General features: G+C 48.3%; 1 protein-coding gene across 2 annotated transcripts in view; it reads left to right on the plus strand.

Annotated features, from left to right (window-relative positions):
* SCAI (suppressor of cancer cell invasion) overlaps positions 1-14,797 on the plus strand; it is a 108,317-nt gene that overhangs the window by 78,029 nt on the left and 15,491 nt on the right. For both annotated transcript variants that reach the window (XM_083160982.1, XM_083160983.1), the window contains exons 10-11: positions 4,227-4,328; positions 9,519-9,597. In XM_083160982.1, coding sequence (XP_083017108.1) covers positions 4,227-4,328; positions 9,519-9,597 — 181 coding nt within the window. The remainder of the gene's footprint in view (positions 1-4,226; positions 4,329-9,518; positions 9,598-14,797) is intronic.

The following is a 14,797-nucleotide window of genomic DNA, read 5'->3' on the forward strand; positions in this document are numbered from 1 at the left end:
ATCTATGGCGAGAGCCCTGCATAGGTGCCGTCAGTGAGTTGGCCCCCAACAGGTGACCAGGAATGTGAGCTGGTCGTATTCGGTTTGAGGATAATTACATCCACAGCTGGCAGTTTGCTGTCTGGTCTGAGCTAGATAATGTGATCTAGCAGCAACCCCCTGGGAATCTTATCACTCGGCACAGAGCCTGAATGTACAAGTCAAGGTTCCTGTGTTCTCCTTGCGTAGCGGAAGAGATAGGTGTGTAGGCAGCGTAGCCGCAGAAGCCTGCATACACACAGGGGGAAGACCCTGGGATATGTAGCCTGCATACACACAGGGGGAAGAGCTTGGGATATGTAGGCAGTAAGGGGGAGGATAACTATGGAGTAATGAGTGTGCAGGTGCTCAGGGTAGTGCAGCCTGGCCAGTATATTGTGTTATAGAAGAGATAGGTGTGTAGGCAGCGTAGCCGCAGAGGCCTGCATACATACACACACAGGGGGAAGAGCCTGGGATATGTAGGCAGTAAGGGGGAGGATAACTATGGAGTAATGAGTGTGCAGGTGCTCAGGGTAGTGCAGCCTGGCCAGTATATTGTATTATAGAAGAGATAGGTATGTAGGCAGCGTAGCCCCAGAAGCCTGCATACACACACAGGGAAGAGCCTGGGATATGTAGTCAGTAGGGGGAGGATAACTATGGAGTAGTGAATGTGCAGGTGCTCAGGGTAGTGCAGCCTGGCCAGTATATTGTGTTATAGAAGAGATAGGTATGTAGGCAGCGTAGCCGCAGAAGCCTGCATACACACACAGGGGGAAGAGCCTGGGATATGTAGGCAGTAAGGGGGAGGATAACTATGGAGTAATGAGTGTGCAGGTGCTCAGGGTAGTGCAGCCTGGTCAGTATATTGTATTATAGAAGAGATAGGTATGTAGGCAGCGTAGCCCCAGAAGCCTGCATACACACACAGGGAAGAGCCTGGGATATGTAGTCAGTAGGGGAGGATAACTATGGAGTAATGAGTGTGCAGGTGCTCAGGGTAGTGCGGCCTGGCCAATATATTGTGTTATAGAAGAGATAGGTGTGTAGGCAGCGTAGCCGCAGAAGCCTGCATACACACACAGGGAAGAGCCTGGGATATGTAGGCAGTAAGGGGGAGGATAACTATGGAGTAATGAGTGTGCAGGTGCTCAGGGTAGTGCAGCCTGGCCAGTATATTGTGTTATAGAAGAGATAGGTATGTAGGCAGCGTAGCCCCAGAAGCATGCATACACACACAGGGAAGAGCCTGGGATATGTAGTCAGTAGGGGGAGGATAACTATGGAGTAATGTGTGTGTAGGTGCTCAGGGTAGTGCAGCCTGGCCAGTATATTGTGTTATAGAAGAGATAGGTATGTAGGCAGCGTAGCCCCAGAAGCCTGCATACACACACAGGGAAGAGCCTGGGATATGTAGTCAGTAGGGGGAGGATAACTATGGAGTAATGAGTGTGCAGGTGCTCAGGGTAGTGCGGCCTGGCCAATATATTGTGTTATAGAAGAGATAGGTGTGTAGGCAGCGTAGCCGCAGAAGCCTGCATACACACACAGGGGGAAGAGCCTGGGATATGTAGTCAGTAGGGGGAGGATAACTATGGAGTAATGAGTGTGCAGGTGCTCAGGGTAGTGCAGCCTGGCCAGTATATTGTGTTATAGAAGAGATAGGTATGTAGGCAGCGTAGCCGCAGAAGCCTGCATACACACACAGGGGGAAGAGCCTGGGATATGTAGGCAGTAAGGGGGAGGATAACTATGGAGTAATGAGTGTGCAGGTGCTCAGGGTAGTGCAGCCTGGCCAGTATATTGTGTTATAGAAGAGATAGGTGTGTAGGCAGCGTAGCCGCAGAAGCCTGCATACACACACAGGGAAGAGCCTGGGATATGTAGTCAGTAGGGGGAGGATAACTATGGAGTAATGTGTGTGTAGGTGCTCAGGGTAGTGCAGCCTGGCCAGTATATTGTGTTATAGAAGAGATAGGTATGTAGGCAGCGTAGCCGCAGAAGCCTGCATACACACACAGGGGGAAGAGCCTGGGATATGTAGGCAGTAAGGGGGAGGATAACTATGGAGTAATGAGTGTGCAGGTGCTCAGGGTAGTGCAGCCTGGTCAGTATATTGTATTATAGAAGAGATAGGTATGTAGGCAGCGTAGCCCCAGAAGCCTGCATACACACACAGGGAAGAGCCTGGGATATGTAGTCAGTAGGGGAGGATAACTATGGAGTAATGAGTGTGCAGGTGCTCAGGGTAGTGCGGCCTGGCCAATATATTGTGTTATAGAAGAGATAGGTGTGTAGGCAGCGTAGCCGCAGAAGCCTGCATACACACACAGGGAAGAGCCTGGGATATGTAGGCAGTAAGGGGGAGGATAACTATGGAGTAATGAGTGTGCAGGTGCTCAGGGTAGTGCAGCCTGGCCAGTATATTGTGTTATAGAAGAGATAGGTATGTAGGCAGCGTAGCCCCAGAAGCCTGCATACACACACACAGGGAGGAGCCTGGGCTATGTAGTCAGTAGGGGGAGGATAACTATGGAGTAATGAGTGTGCAGGAGCTCAGGGTAGTGCGGCCTGGCCAGTATATTGTGTTATAGAAGAGATAGGTGTGTAGGCAGCGTAGCCGCAGAAGCCTGCATAAACACACAGGGGGAAGAGCCTGGGATATGTAGGCAGTAAGGGGGAGGATAACTATGGAGTAATGAGTGTGCAGGTGCTCAGGGTAGTGCGGCCTGGCCAGTATATTGTGTTATAGAAGAGATAGGTGTGTAGGCAGCGTAGCCGCAGAAGCCTGCATAAACACACAGGGGGAAGAGCCTGGGATATGTAGGCAGTAAGGGGGAGGATAACTATGGAGTAATGAGTGTGCAGGTGCTCAGGGTAGTGCAGCCTGGCCAGTATATTGTGTTATAGAAGAGGTGGCCCTGATTTATCCTGCATACAGTATATATGACACAGCTTTGCACTCACATTACCCTTCTGCTTTGTGAGAAATATTGGAGATGTGGGAAGATTAAATAACGAAATGCTTAATAATGCAAAGAGCATTTTGTATTTGTAATGAGGGAAGGCTGGTACAGCTTGTTTCCTTCTCAGCTCTCCCTGGCTAAGCATTCTGGGGATGTACTTATCTACTGGCCAGCAAGCAGAATCACTGCATGTCTTATTCATTCGCAGAAATGCCTGTTGAGCTGGTTGCAAGAGGTTAAACTAATGGTGCACAGTTCAAATTGTTGGCAAAAAAATGAGACTGAATTGATCTGTTAAATGCGTAGACGGGGTATGAGGACATCCCAGGAAACGCAGTTTGTGCTCGATCATAGTGATTGGATATTGAGATAAAAGCTGCTTGTGTCATCCTGTGAGGGTCCTACAATGTTTGCTAGTGATAGTGTAATATTTCAGTTGCTGTGTCTGTGGTACATGTTTGTGAAGTGACAGTTGACAGCGGAGGCTTACGACTGCAGTTCCCCAACTTTCTGGAATCACTGGCACTACAGCATCAGCAAAGTGACCGTACACGAGGTTTCATATGCAATCCTAACCGCTAGGGAGTCTGGCGGCTCCTCGGTGGGCAGTTGCCGCGGTAACAGATGCGACACTCTATGCAATACCTCGGAGAAGTGTTGGGGGCCTTAAATTACCGTTTTCATGTTTTGCTTATTTGTTTATGTACACCAGTGGTGTCAAACTCGTGGTGCTCCAGCTATTGTGGAACTACACTTCCCAGCATGCGCTACCACAGATTTTATATCAATTGATTGCTAAATGTGGCAGGGCATGCTGGTAAATGTAGTTCCACAACAGCTGGTGGGCCATGAGTTTGACACTACTGACGTACACTGTAATTGGGTGTTGCAGATCCCTCGGTTCCAAAGGATAATGATAGGTATAGGATAATAATGACTATGGCAGGCACAGGCACTGTTTATACTCCTCAAATTGACCATGAATCATTTGCTGTAGTAATGGACCACCGACGCACAGTATACCATTAAAAGATGGTGATTAATTTCCTTACTTTTGAGATAGCCATCTGTAGTAGGGATGTCTATCGATGATACCATCAATGGTGATGGTTACACAAACCATCGATGGCAGGGACTTATTCTGTGCATTGCCATCGCTGTTTGTGCGCGGCCGATGGCTCCGACTCTGTGCAAGGGGCGGGACCGAGCTGTGAATGACAGAATGTTTCTGATTTTCAGGACCCTACAGAGAAGCCAACGAAACGAGAGAACCCTCATAAATACCTTCTCTATAAGCCTACCTTCAGTCAGCTCTATACCTTCCTTGCGGCATCTTTCAAGGTCAGTGGGTGTTTATGTTTATGCACTGTCTGTGGTATGTAATGTTTGTCAGAGGTCTCGCCGCACTTTACATTACCATAAAAACTAACAGATAACAGATTTTGTTGTGTGTCACAGGTGGTTAATTGTATGAATTAGAATTGGCCTGTTACTCAGCCTAGTGCCAGTCCTACACAGTCACCGTCTGCTTACACTGCACTGTTACACCAGAATAGGGATGCCAATCCCGGGGCATTTTTTCAATCCCGGGATTGAAAAATGCTCAATCCCGGGATTCCCGGGATCCCGGGATTGGCTTCCCTAATAATAAAAAACACCCTGGCCGCCCAAGCGCTGGGCGGGTGGGTGGCAGGGACCGCTGGGTGGGAGGGCGGGTGGGTGGCAGGGACCGCTGGGTGGGAGGGCGGGTGGGTGGCAGGGAGCGCTGGGTGGGAGGGCGGGTGGGTGGCAGGGAGCGCTGGGTGGGAGGGCGGGTGGGTGGCAGGGAGCGCTGGGTGGGAGGGCGGGTGTGTGGCAGGGACCGCTAGGTGGGCGGGTGGGTGGCAGGTACCTTTGGCAGGTACCGCTGGGTGGGCGGGTGGGTGGCAGGTACCGCTGGGTGGGCGGGTGGGTGGCAGGGACCGCTGCCGCTGGGTCCCCGTGAGCGCTGGGTGGGTGAGCGGGCGGGTGGCCGGCCGTGAGTGCTGCCGGCCGTCAGCGCTGGGTGGGTGGGCGGGCAGGTGGCCGGGAGCGCTGGACGGGCGGGCGGGCAGCCGTGGACGTGCGGCTGTGCCCTGCGCAGCGTGACCTCGCAGCGTGACCTCGTCACGCTGCGCACTGCGGGGATTGGGAGAAGCCGGGCAGCGTCTGAGTGCTCAGACGCTGCCCGGCATTAAACTGCGCATGCGCAGTTTAATCCCGAAATCCCGGGATTGGAAATTCCAATCCCGGGATTGAAATCCCGGCGTTTTGGGGGCCAAATCCCGGGATCCCGCCGATCCCGATCCCGGGATTGGCCACCCTACACCAGAAGCAGGCACAAAGCAATGCAATGGAATCTTATTTATTTACAGTTTCTTATATAGTGCAGCAGATTCCGTTACAATGTCTTATATAGCAGTAGATTCCGTTACAGTGTCTTATATAGCAGCAGATTCCGTTACAGTGTCTTATATAGTGCAGAAGATTCCTTTACAGTGTCTTATATAGCGCAGCAGATTCCATTACAGTGTCTTATATAGCGCAGCAGATTCCATTACAGTGTCTTATATAGCGCAGCAGATTCCGTTACAGTGTCTTATATAGCGCAGCAGATTCCGTTAAAGTGTCTATATAGTGCATCAGATTCCATTAGTGTCTTATATAGCGCAGCAGATTCTGTTACAGTGTCTTATATAGCGCAGCAGATTCCGTTACAGTGTCTTATATAGTGCATCAGATTCCATTAGTGTCTTATATAGCGCAGCAGATTCTGTTACAGTGTCTTATATAGCGCAGCATATTCTGTTACAGTGTCTTATATAGCGCAGCAGATTCCGTTACAGTGTCTTATATAGCGCAGCAGATTCCGTTACAGGTTCTTATATAGCGCAGCAGATTCCGTTACAGCGTCTTATATAGAGCAGCAGATTCCGTTACAGTGTCTTATACAGCGCAGCAGATTCCGTTACAGTGTCTTATATAGCGCAGCAGATTCCGTTACAGTGTCTTATATAGCGCAGCAGATTCCGTTACAGTGTCTTATACAGCGCAGCAGATTCCGTTACAGGTTCTTATATAGCGCAGCAGATTCCGTTACAGTGTCTTATACAGCGCAGCAGATTCCGTTACAGGTTCTTATATAGCGCAGCAAATTCCGTTACAGTGTCTTATACAGCGCAGCAGATTCCGTTACAGTGTCTTATATAGCGCAGCAGATTCCGTTACAGTTTCTTATATAGCGCAGCAGCTTCGGTTACAGCGTCTTATATAGCGCAGCAGATTCCGTTACAGTGTCTAATATAGCGCAGCAGATTCCGTTACAGGTTCTTATATAGCGCAGCAGATTCCGTTACAGTGTCTTATACAGCGCAGCAGATTCCGTTACAATGTCTTATATAGCGCAGCAGATTCCGTTACAGTTTCTTATATAGCGCAGCAGCTTCGGTTACAGCGTCTTATATAGCGCAGCAGATTCCATTACAGTGTCTTATATAGCGCAGCAGATTCCGTTACAGTGTCTATATAGCGCAGCAGATTCCATTAGTGTCTTATATAGCGCAGCAGATTCTGTTACAGTTTCTTATATAGCGCAGCAGCTTCTGTTACAGCGTCTTATATAGCGCAGCAGATTCCGTTACAGCGTCTTATATAGCGCAGAAGATACTTTTGCAGAAGAGAGACGCAGATCTTGTGTAGAGCGTAGTGGTCGAGATGGGAGATATTTTGTGATAAGTGCAGAGATATATGCTGGTGTAGTATGGTTAATAGCTTTATAAGCAAGTAGAAGTGTTTTATATTGAATACGGTAATATACAGGCAACCAATAGAGGGAATGGCAGAGCGGATCAGCAGACAATGAGCGTCTTGTTAGGAAGATCAGCCTAGCAGCAGCATTTAGAGTGGATTGCAGTGGTGAGAGTCTGTTCTTGGGAAGACCAGCTAGGAGACTATTGCAATAATCAATGCGGGATATAATGAATGTATGGATAAGAGATTATGTATTTTATCTACTAATGTAAGTTACATCATATACATGACAGTAATACACTTAATGATGTAGCTCTGTTCCATGTACATAATGTTTTTTGTTTTTTTATTATTATTATTATTATTTTAAGTACCCAGAATTTCCTTTAAACTCCTGCAAAAAAAAATAGTGCTAGATATATATTAATTTGTTATAACGGGTTGCAGTATAACCCTGGTATTTTCCTGGAACTGCAAGCGAGATCCACAGGTGCCCGGCAAGTGGGACACATAGCTGGCCTGTGCCCAGAGGCATCAAGCAGCAGCAGTTTTGTTTATTAATATTGATTTTTTTTTTTCCTGAGAGAAGTAGGTCATGCTGTCGGGTTGGTGTGGCAGGGGGGTTATGCAAGCTGTAATTAGCCGCTGATGGTGACAAGCTTTTAAGTTCCTGAAGAAAACATCACATGTTAGGTATTAGCGTAGCAGTGCCACTGGTGGCTAGAGATGCAGAGAAGGTGGAGGAACAGAAGGAAGTAGTGTTGTGAGTACTGGGGGCTAGAGCTGGTGGAGGAACAGAAGGAAGTAGTGTTGTGGAGGAACAGAAGGAAGTAGTGTTGTGAGTACTGGGGGCTAGAGCTGGTGGAGGAACAGAAGGAAGTAGTGTTTTGAGTACTGGTGGCTAGAGATGGTGGAGGAACAGAAGGATATAGTGTTGTGAGTACCAGTGGCTAGAGATGCAGAGATGGTGGAGGAACAGAAGGAAGTAGTGTTATGAGTCATGGTGGCTAGAGATGCAGAGATGGTGGAGGAACAGAAGGAAGTAGTGTTGTGGGTACCGCTGGCTTGTATGGCACTATCTGGGGATTTATCATTTTGTATAAGCACGGTAATAAGACCTCTCGTGTGTGTAATGTTCTCTATTTTCCCGTCAGCCCAGGCCACTACTTCCACTGAAATTAATCATCAAGTGTATGGTGATAACGTCATGCTTTGTTTTGGTTTGGTGCGCTGTATGTAGCGGAGTTGCTTGGCCTGGCTGGACCACTGCTCATCTTCTGGTGTGTGCACACATGGTAAAGTTTTGGCGTCTGCCGTTACCAGGGTGCCGGCATCGCATAGCAGGCAGGGGGGGAGCGGAGGCCGTGCTGCATAAGATAATAAACACTTGGCCCATCTAGTCCATGTACACACACTCTAGTGTGATCCAGTTAACCTACCAGTATATTTTTGGTTTGGGGGAGGAATATACCACACTCTAAAGGCCCCCATACACTACGTGATTTGGGCCCGAGTTCACCCGATTCTGGAGGATCGGGCAGAGAAATCTGGTGAAATTTCACAAATCGCGTAGGGTATGACGTCCGATCTGATTACTGGGCGGGCAGGGCGGCTGCTGATTGGCTGAGCTCTCGGCCAATCAGCGACCGCCCAGTCTTTTGAATAGGATGTTTCCTATTATCCCGCTCGCTGCTACCCGGACTCTGTTATGCGGTCCCCACTCCCCGCTACCTCTCCAGTCCACCCACTATCCCACTACCCCTCCTGAAGCTGGACCGGACCCCGCCACCTCTCCTGCCGGTAGCTCACTACCCCTTCTGCAGCTCCCACGGACCGGATCCTGCACCCGCCCCGGACCCTGACGCCACCCCACCTGTAAGCTCCCTCCCAGACCCTGCTCTCCTGCAGCTCCCCCGGATTTACATGTGATAAATCGATCCGATTTATCACATGTAAAAAATGGCGCATCAAGTGCCAAATCATATCAGGAGCTGCCGAGGGAGCTCAGGGGAAGTCGGGGCCAACATTAGGCCAACTTGTCCTTAGGACAAGTCAGCCTAATGTATGGGGGCCTTTAAGGTCGTTGCGGGAACCTCAGTGCTGCCATCTTGAACGTCTGCTCTGCTCTTATTAAGGGTAGTGCACCAAACCTGTTTACGTGAAATGCCGTTATCACCATACGGTTCATCTTAATTTGACAATAAAAATGGCTGCCAGTTTATTTTTGTCATTTAAGCAACTTAAAAATTTTGTTTAAAACAGCTGTAGCCCACTTGCAAACCTAAAATCACCCATCCATACAGCACCCCCATACATCTGCCTTGCATATTTTACCCATTATTCTGCACTTAGCAGAATACCATCCCAATATGGGGGGTTACTGAGACCCGATTGCACGGCTTGGCAATAATCGATACACTCCTCGTGCGTACGGCTTGTAGTACGCATGCATGAGGCTGTCCTTTGATAAAATACTCCTAATTTTTCTATCACTGGCGCTGTACAAGTTAGCCGGTGTTTGGGGGGTGGTAATCTAGAGATTGTTTTTTTACAATAACCATATCGATGGTATGCCCGGAAATTTTCCGGGAGAACCCGCCTCTGCAGCGCTGCTCAACCCGGAAAAATTCCGGGCATACTACTGAAGTGGTTTAAGCTTACAGCCAGTACCTGTTATTTGTGATGTCTCTGATGTTTTATTCATGGTCATAGAGTCGCCCTCTGTTACAGAAAACCAATGTGCACCTATATTTTCTGTTCCAGGAGCTGCCCGCGAACAGCGCCCTTCTGATTTACCTGTCTGCCACAGGAGTCTTCCCAACAGGTCGCTCTGACTATGAAGGTACGATAAAGGAATGCTCCCTGTCATAGACAGGGCTTCAATTCTCTTTATTCCATGCTGTGCATTGAGTGCCTCACCGCTGGAGCAGCCCAACCTGCAATATATACATGGCTGCTCTGTGTTACTGGCCCCTCCAGTGGTGCTGCGGCTTAACATCCCATATATATTGTCATGGCTACCATTGCACAACCATCTACTGGAATCACATGTCATTAATTCCAAGCTTTAAGCATTGAACCGGAGGCCCCCTCATGTAAACGATATGTTCAGAAGTGAGATTTGTAATATAGTCACTTGTCATGAGCCTTAGAGGTCTTTCCCGATTGCAATCACTGGCTCTGTGATCATTTGGTTATGCCTTTCCAAATAAAACGGCATAATAATCCGAGATGGTCACAATCCACATTACCTGCAGGGAAAGACAAGGCAGCCGTGTTCCTGACAATGCAGACTTCACATCTACAGCCCGATTCCCCATTCTGCCGATCTGATCCAATGCGCCAATTGGTGATCACAAAAAAAAAAAGAATGTTAAAAATCCCATACTCCCCTAAAGCTGTTTCTTGGTCCGAATTGAGGATTTCTAACATGTTATCTCCGATCCCCCAGCAGAACGGGAATTTGCCCTAATACTCCCCTAATGTGTCGGTCCCAAATGCCAATGTTCATCCTATTTATTGATTTCGAATTTCTTAGATTGGCCCTTTCATGCTTGGTCTACTTCCAGCTATCCTGTTTATCTAACCGGATACGGTCATTAGGTCTACAGCAACTAGGTCGACATGGGTCTAGGTCCACAGGTCATTAGGTCGACTTGGGCAAGGTCGACAGTCAAAAGGTCAACTGTTTTTTGAGCCGACATGTGCCGACAGGCAGTATTTCATGCCCTAGCATCCACTAGGGCGTGGTGGGAGAATAAAATAGTGTGCCGAGCGTAGCGAGATACTGTTCCCGAAGCATGCGATGCGAGTGGCTGCATGCTGTGCACTTCAAACTGTGTCCATGTCGACTGTGTCGACATTTGGATTAAAAAAAAAAAACAAACAGCGAAAAAAACCCTTTTGAATGTCAACCTTGCCCATGTCGACCTAATGCTTATTTCGACCTAATGTCTTGTCGACCTTGACCCATGTCGGCCTAATGGTGTTGACCTAGTTGCTGTAGACCTAACGGTCCACACCCTATCTAACAACATCAGTTTATTTCTATGAATGATTTAGAATATATATAGAATACACGCAGTGACCATGACCGTGCGCCCGTTGACCAAGCCTGGAGAGGTTATAATGCATCCATAAATCACTGCTCATCAGCTGGATTAAACGTGCATTCCTTTATCTGAAGCATGCTGTCCATTGCCCGCTCCTGTGTGCATGGCTTACCACTGGTTACCAGTCAGCATGTGTTACGGACCAGCAGGTGCAGGAAGCGATTACCAGCAGAGTCCGGGAGACCGCAGAGTATTAGCGCTAGCACTGTGTTCTCTGTATGTTATATAGAACTGTCGGGTTAATGCATCAAGCAGGGGAGAAGTTGTCCAAATCAACCAGTCAGTTTATGAATATAATTTTTTAAAATATGGACGCCGTGGAAAAGGTTTACATGAAAAAAGTCGACATGCGTTTTTCATGGGGTTTTTTGGTGTCTATGTCAACATAAATCATGGACACTGTATAACTGTACCGGCTATGCATGCAATACCTCGCCGTAATGTATGGGGGGTTTTAATTGTATCAGTTTGGATAAATATGAAGTGGAGAGAGATAAAGTCTTGCCAGTCAGCTTCTGTTACGTCCCATACACACAAGAGGATAATGTGAAAGGTATCGGTCAGAAAGGGGCTTCAGAGCGATAGCGTTCACAATACCGTCTAGTGCGTACACTCAGTGCTGTTAGCGATGCGCACTCCCACCTGTCCTTGACAGTAATTGTCTGCTGAACATACAGGTCAATTTGGCTATATAGCCTAACGACTCGCATGTTCAGAGGGTCCGGGGGACGTCACTGAATGATATCGAATACCGATAACATTCAGCGTGCATGCACAATATCAGGACTTACGGCCGATATTGTTTATTATATGGGCTGCGGCCCCCATCGCCTAGTGTGTATGGGCCTTTCCTTTACATGCTGTATTTCAAAAGGACAATTAGGCGATGTGCTTTGTACAGGTGGAGTATCCCTTTAATCAAATATCCAGAATGCAATTTTTATTTATTTTTCGCTAAAAACACTACTTGGGGTCATCTGTAGCTGGCACTACTGGGGACATGATATGTAACCTGCACTACTGAGGACATGATATGTAACCTGCACTACTGGGAACATGATATGTAGCTGGCACTACTGGGGACATGATATGTAACTGGCACTACTGGGGACATGATATGTAACTGGCACTACTGAGGACATGATATGTAACCTGCACTACTGGGAACATGATATGTAGCTGGCACTACTGGGGACATGATATGTAACTGGCACTACTGGGGACATGATATGTAGCTGGCACTACTGGGGACATGATATGTAACTGGCACTACTGGGGACATGATATGTAACTGGCACTACTGGGGACATGATATGTAACTGGCACTACTGGGGACATGATATGTAACTGGCACTACTGGGGACATGATATGTAACTGGCACTACTGGGGACATGATATGTAACTGGCACTACTGGGGACATGATATGTAACTGGCACTACTGGGGACATGATATGTAACTGGCACTACTGGGGACATGATATGTAACTGGCACTACTGGGGACATGATATGTAACTGGCGCTACTGGGGACATGATATGTAACTGGCGCTACTGGGGACATGATATGTAACTGGCGCTACTGAGGACATGATATGTAACTGGCGCTACTGGGGACATGATATGTAACTGGCGCTACTGGGGACATGATATGTAACTGGCGCTACTGGGGACATGATATGTAACTGGCGCTACTGGGGACATGATATGTAACTGGCGCTACTGGGGACATGATATGTAACTGGCGCTACTGGGGACATGATATGTAACTGGCGCTACTGGGGACATGATATGTAACTGGCGCTACTGGGGACATGATATGTAACTGGCGCTACTGGGGACATGATATGTAACTGGCGCTACTGGGGACATGATATGTAACTGGCGCTACTGGGGACATGATATGTAACTGGCGCTACTGGGGACATGATATGTAACCGGCGCTACTGGGGACATGATATGTAACCTGCGCTACTGGGGACATGATATGTAACCGGCGCTACTGGGGACATGATATGTAACTGGCGCTACTGGGGACATGATATGTAACTGGCGCTACTGGGGACATGATATGTAACTGGCGCTACTGGGGACATGATATGTAACTGGCGCTACTGGGGACATGATATGTAACTGGCGCTACTGGGGACATGATATGTAACTGGCACTACTGGGGACATGATATGTAACTGGCACTACTGGGGACATGATATGTAACTGGCACTACTGGGGACATGATATGTAACTGGCACTACTGGGGACATGATATGTAACTGGCACTACTGGGGACATGATATGTAACTGGCACTACTGGGGACATGATATGTAACTGGCACTACTGGGGACATGATATGTAACTGGCACTACTGGGGACATGATATGTAACTGGCACTACTGGGGACATGATATGTAACTGGCACTACTGGGGACATGATATGTAACTGGCACTACTGGGGACATGATATGTAACTGGCACTACTGGGGACATGATATGTAACTGGCACTACTGGGGACATGATATGTAACCGGCACTACTGGGGACATGATATGTAACCGGCACTACTGGGGACATGATATGTAACTGGCACTACTGGGGACATGATATGTAACTGGCACTACTGGGGACATGATATGTAACTGGCACTACTGGGGACATGATATGTAACTGGCGCTACTGGGGACATGATATGTAACTGGCGCTACTGGGGACATGATATGTAACTGGCGCTACTGGGGACATGATATGTAACTGGCGCTACTGGGGACATGATATGTAACTGGCGCTACTGGGGACATGATATGTAACTGGCGCTACTGGGGACATGATATGTAACTGGCGCTACTGGGGACATGATATGTAACCGGCGCTACTGGGGACATGATATGTAACCGGCGCTACTGGGGACATGATATGTAACCGGCGCTACTGGGGACATGATATGTAACCGGCGCTACTGGGGACATGATATGTAACCGGCGCTACTGGGGACATGATATGTAACCGGCGCTACTGGGGACATGATATGTAACTGGCGCTACTGGGGACATGATATGTAACTGGCGCTACTGGGGACATGATATGTAACTGGCGCTACTGGGGACATGATATGTAACTGGCGCTACTGGGGACATGATATGTAACTGGCGCTACTGGGGACATGATATGTAACTGGCGCTACTGGGGACATGATATGTAACTGGCGCTACTGGGGACATGATATGTAACTGGCGCTACTGGGGACATGATATGTAACTGGCGCTACTGGGGACATGATATGTAACTGGCGCTACTGGGGACATGATATGTAACTGGCGCTACTGGGGACATGATATGTAACTGGCGCTACTGGGGACATGATATGTAACTGGCGCTACTGGGGACATGATATGTAACCGGCGCTACTGGGGACATGATATGTAACCGGCGCTACTGGGGACATGATATGTAACCTGCGCTACTGGGGACATGATATGTAACCTGCGCTACTGGGGACATGATATGTAACCGGCGCTACTGGGGACATGATATGTAACCGGCGCTACTGGGGACATGATATGTAACTGGCGCTACTGGGGACATGATATGTAACTGGCGCTACTGGGGACATGATATGTAACTGGCGCTACTGGGGACATGATATGTAACTGGCGCTACTGGGGACATGATATGTAACTGGCGCTACTGGGGACATGATATGTAACTGGCGCTACTGGGGACATGATATGTAACTGGCGCTACTGGGGACATGATATGTAACTGGCGCTACTGGGGACATGATATGTAACTGGCACTACTGGGGACATGATATGTAACTGGCACTACTGGGGACATGATATGTAACTGGCACTACTGGGGACATGATATGTAACTGGCACTACTGGGGACATGATATGTAACTGGCACTACTGGGGACATGATATGTAACTGGCAC

This window comes from Crinia signifera, chromosome 9 (assembly GCF_055691185.1).
Source record: "Crinia signifera chromosome 9, ASM5569118v1, whole genome shotgun sequence".
In the NCBI taxonomy this organism is placed as follows: Eukaryota; Metazoa; Chordata; class Amphibia; order Anura; family Myobatrachidae; genus Crinia; species Crinia signifera.